General features: G+C 43.1%; 1 protein-coding gene across 1 annotated transcript; it reads left to right on the forward strand.

Annotated features, from left to right (window-relative positions):
- The first annotated feature begins 355 nt into the window (after window positions 1-355).
- Window positions 356-3,607, forward strand: LOC148853141 (adenine/guanine permease AZG1-like). Its single transcript, XM_088943170.1, has one exon. It carries the CDS (start codon window positions 1,617-1,619, stop codon window positions 3,417-3,419), a length of 1,803 nt encoding a protein of 600 aa, XP_088799296.1. The 5' UTR covers window positions 356-1,616; the 3' UTR covers window positions 3,420-3,607.
- Window positions 3,608-5,259: the final 1,652 nt, after the last annotated feature.

The following is a 5,259-nucleotide window of genomic DNA, read 5'->3' on the forward strand; positions in this document are numbered from 1 at the left end:
CTAGGGGCATTTTAATTCTACAACAATTTAGGTAGCTTTCCCCCGATTCATTTACCTGGGAGAAGGGAAACATTTTCTCAGGGAATTGGCCCAAAAATTAATTGAAGAGAAAATGCATTTTCCATAAACCCTACAATTCTTTGCAAAAAAAGAAAAAAAGGAAATTGATAGAACTAATCATTGATTTTTCTGAAATCCCAAAATTTTCAAAATAAAAACATTGCAATACAGCTCGGGCGGACCTTCCATGCAGTCATAAGATCCAAACAACCCTAGTTTTTTTTTTTTTTATTGATAGAACTAGAAAAGTTGAGAAGATTTCAACTAATCAATATCAACTTAGGAAAATGTTTTTTTCTTTTTTTTTTTAAGCAAAGCCATCAATCATTCAGTTGATAAGAAGTTTGAACGAAAACCTTTAGGCCCCGTTAGTTGCTACTGGTTAGCGGGGTAAATTGGTCAAATGGACAATTAACATAATCCATATATTCGTGTTTTATGTTGGGTTTCATCACTTCATGATAAATCAAGATATTTGAGATTATCAGTTACCTAGCTAGGTAATTGATACCCTCATGAAAGATGGTCAAATAATTTATGTATGCCTTAGCGCTTATAACGTGCTCTCTCTCTTGGCCGGGTATGTATATTTATCCAATTGCTTAGTTTGGAAGAAGTATAAATACAAATTTGTAGTGTAAACTTTTGTATTTTTTATTATTTTATTTATATTTATATTTATACTCTTTCCAAACTGTTCAAGGGGAAAACAAACAGGGCCTTAAATGCACCGAGAAAATCCGACTATTATTATTAATTTATGCAAATAGAAACTTCCCGGTGCCGACGATTAATAAGATGGAAATCTTTTCTTGGTCCATTGACTTAAAATAAAACGGCGGCCGGACTGTGCCGCGCGTTCTGATCTTCCACCCACAAGAATGAAGAACCCGCACATCACTCACTGTAGGTAGGGTTCTTGTGGACAGGAGATCCGGACTGTGATCCGGTATCACGTATAAATCTCAAAAAAAATGATTGGGATCGGGTGCGGCGCAGCCGTAAAAGTTGGAACGACGGAAAAATCTCCGAAGCCCAGTCTCACCAAATGAAAATCGCAACCTGTATACTTATCGAAAAGAAAGAAAACTTCAGCATGTGACGTGTGTGTTGAAGAGCGAAATCCGACGGCTGAGCTTGTGACCTAAGCTTATTGAATTTGCATTCAGATTTGAGTTTTCTCACGTCAACAGTCAAAAGCGGATTTGTCGATTTCCCACTTAGCCAAGGATATGAATAACGAGGAGTATCAACTCCATAAAGGAAATAAAAGAAAGATCCCGTTACGGAATCTACCCACCCTATGAGCTGTGACTATCCTCCTCCAAAATGGAATCACAACTCAACCCAGCCGCGCTATTACTTATTGGTATTAAACGCCGAGCTGACAATACTCGTCCGGCTAATTCAATTCACCTCTCTCTTCCTCACACACACACACACACATCTGCTGATCTGCAATTCTGCATATAGCAGAAGAATCACAGGGAAGTGAACAAATCCACACCCCCACAAGGGCACAGGGAAAAAAAAAAAAAAGCTATCTCCTCTCCTTCATGGAGACTCCAACGCCACCCCCAAGGTCCCCTCTCTCTACTCGGCTTAACTCGTTCGTCGCCAATAGTCGAGTCGGAAAACGTTTCAAACTCAGGGAGCGAAATTCTACCTTTACAACAGAGCTACGTGCTGGTACCGCCACGTTCCTCACCATGGCCTACATCCTCGCAGTCAACGCTAGCATCCTCTCCGACTCCGGCGGCACTTGTTCCGTTTCCGATTGCATACCTCTCTGTAACGTCCCTTCCATCTCACCTTCCAATTGCTCCGGCACTTCCTCCGATGGGGTCAGTCTCAGGCTTGTGCAACCCGACGAGTCATGTAAGTTTCCACCGGTCAACCCGGGGTATTCAGCCTGTCTTGACAAAATCCGCAAGGACCTAATCGTCGCGACCGTCGCTTCTTCTCTTGTCGGCTGTGTAATCATGGGCGTCTTCGCGAACCTTCCCTTAGCCTTGGCTCCCGGAATGGGCACTAACGCTTATTTTGCTTACACCGTCGTCGGGTTCCATGGCTCCGGCAACGTCCCCTACAAGAGTGCTTTAGCGGCCGTTTTCATCGAAGGTTTGATTTTTCTCCTGATTTCGGCAATTGGGTTACGAACCAAACTCGCCAAACTCGTCCCCGAACCTGTAAGAATCTCATCCTCTGCCGGGATCGGCCTATTTCTTGCCTTTATTGGGCTACAGAACAACCAGGGAATCGGACTGGTGGGATACAGCTCGTCTACGCTGGTGACGCTAGCCGCATGCCCGACATCGTCTCGAGCATCCCTCGCACCGGTCATAACGGCGGCCAACGGCACGGTTAGTCTGCTACCGGGAGGGACCGTATCGGGCGATATCTTGTGCCTGCATAACCGAATGGAAAGCCCAACTTTCTGGCTGGGCATCGTTGGTTTCGTCATAATTGCTTATTGTTTGGTGAAGAATATAAAGGGCGCGATGATATACGGCATTTTATTCGTAACGGCTGTATCTTGGTTCCGAAACACGAGAGTGACGGCGTTTCCCGATACGGAGTCGGGTAACTCGGCGTATCAGTATTTTAAAAAGGTCGTGGACGTGCACGCCATCGAAAGTACGGCCGGCGCTCTGAGCTTCAAGGGAATAGGGAAAGGGTATTTCTGGGAGGCCCTGGTTACGTTCTTGTACGTGGATATACTAGACACTACGGGAACGCTTTACTCGATGGCCCGATTTGCGGGATTCATGGACGCCAACGGAGACTTCGAGGGTCAGTACTTTGCCTTCATGTCGGACGCGGCGTCTATCGTGGTGGGGTCGTTGCTGGGTACTTCCCCGGTGACTGCGTTCATTGAGTCATCGACGGGGATCCGGGAAGGTGGCCGGACGGGTCTAACGGCACTGACGGTAGCGGGATATTTCTTCATGGCTTTCTTCTTGACGCCGTTGCTGGCGTCAATTCCGCCGTGGGCGGTGGGACCGCCGCTTATATTGGTGGGAGTATTGATGATGAGATCGGTGGTGGAAATCGAGTGGAATGATATGAAGCAAGCAATCCCGGCATTCGTCACACTGATATTGATGCCATTGACTTACTCCATAGCGTATGGATTGATAGGTGGGATTGGGACATACATTGTGTTGAATGTTTGGGATTGGGGGATGGAAATTTTGGGTAATAACAAGTTTGGGGTTGGGATGATGGGGAATAGGAGTGTTGGCACGGCTGGTGCTGGTGGAGCTACAAATGGTGATGGAGGCTTATTAGGCCTAGCTTCTACTAACAATCAGACTAAAGGGGATGATGATGGGGACAGAAAACAGCTCCAAGTTTAATTATTATAGATGTATGTTCTACATTCAGTTATTTATTTGTTTCTTTCAGAACACAGATAAGATGATTGAAGACAGAGTAAATTAGTTTGTTGGAGATTGGACATGTTCATGCGTCTGTGTCTCAAGAATTCCTTTGTTATTTTTTTAATTAAGCTATTGAAACCAGGGCTGGCTGTTCTGTTTCCTAACCGCCAATGTCCATCTTTCACCGGCGACTGCCGTTTTTCATTAATTAGTTGATGAGCAACCCAGACGGTTGGGTAGATCCAAGACATTTTCTTCTTGCCACTCTTGTTGGATTTTGGACTTTGGAGGGGGGTGCAGGGTGGTATCATTAAATTCCTCACTTGAATTCTCTTTATTTGCCCCAACAACCAAGTACAATTGTAATTGTTGTAGGTAGTCTATTTCCCTAATAACACCACTTTTTTTTTTTTTTTTTTTCTTTCTTCCGGAGGCCTGCAGCACGATTAGCGCTGCACTTTGCAGTGCCAGTACAGTATTTATAAATAAAAATTAAGGAAAATAATTAGAAAATTTTTCTAATTATTAGGAGTCTGGGCTAAGCACAAAATGACTCTCTCTCTCTCTCTATATATATATATAAAAGCATTTATTTTGTCTTGATAGATTGTAAACGAACTTGTTCCTTAATGAGGGTTGTGTGTTTCGTAAGTAAGGATGATGATTTTGTTATAGGTAGGGTAGAGAGTAGAGTACAACTACAGATGTGGGATCCAATTGAAGAGACATGTCCGGCTATTTTCTGATGATGTGTCTTTTCATGTATTGCACCATCTGTAGCCTGTGTAGGGCTAGGGCGAGGACGAGGCGTACAAGAATTGCGTTAGCTCTTTGTTTAGTGGGAGTTTCGGATCTGGTTCTGGTCCTAACACAACACCCATTGGCATTGGGACCCTAATTCCCCTAATTAAAGAATAGATTCAAATATTTTTAAACATTGGGTGGGGTCATGCAACATGCATTGCAGGGTGGATGCATTATTTGATTTGATATATTGCTCATCCAGTTACTACAACCAAATGACCAATCAATAGAGAACCGCAACCGGGTATGATTTGTTCACTCATCAAAAGGAGTTTGTGTCATGAAGGTGAGAGACTTGTTTGTACTCGAATTTGAATATTGGTCGACTATTGAGAAATAATTACTCACATATCGACACCAATCCAATTCCAAGGGTTGTATGTAATTCAAATATTAAATTCCAACGGGTGAGGTGGTGAGGGGGTTACCCTTTTAACTTTTATTTTCTTATGATTAATTGTTTACGTCTTAATTGCATCCAAAGCCCAAGCCCCAAGGTAGAGTTTACTGATCAAGGGATATTAGGAATTAATTAATCAATTCCAGTCTCCTTCCCTCCCTCCCAGGAAAATGGAAATGGTCCCCCACGCTCCACGACTTGGTTTCTCTTCTTACATTTTTTTAAGAGCGTTTCTTGTAACTTCTTGTAAAGGGTATATTGGGGACTGACTTTTAGGAGAATAGGAAGTCAAATCTGTTTGAACTTTGAACTCTCAAGTCTGAACCGCCAGCCACACCCACACCCACACCCCAGTTGAATCTGAGTTTCTAAAATTTAAGATATGAAGTAAACATTTAAATAGAAAAGCGTAAGGACAATCACAGATCCAAACTAACGACCCCCCCACACTAGGGCTCTAGGAGACTAGGCCATGTGATTGTATACACTTTTTGAACAGATAAACAAAACATTTCATGACAAAAAGTCAAAATCATTTCTATCCAACCATATTTTAACTAACCAACCGGGGGGAGAAAGCCATGTGATTTAGTTAAGGACTTTTACATGCAA

This window comes from Nelumbo lutea, chromosome 5 (genome assembly GCF_056320005.1).
Source record: "Nelumbo lutea isolate HS-2025 chromosome 5, American lotus-T2T, whole genome shotgun sequence".
Taxonomy (NCBI): domain Eukaryota; kingdom Viridiplantae; phylum Streptophyta; class Magnoliopsida; order Proteales; family Nelumbonaceae; genus Nelumbo; species Nelumbo lutea.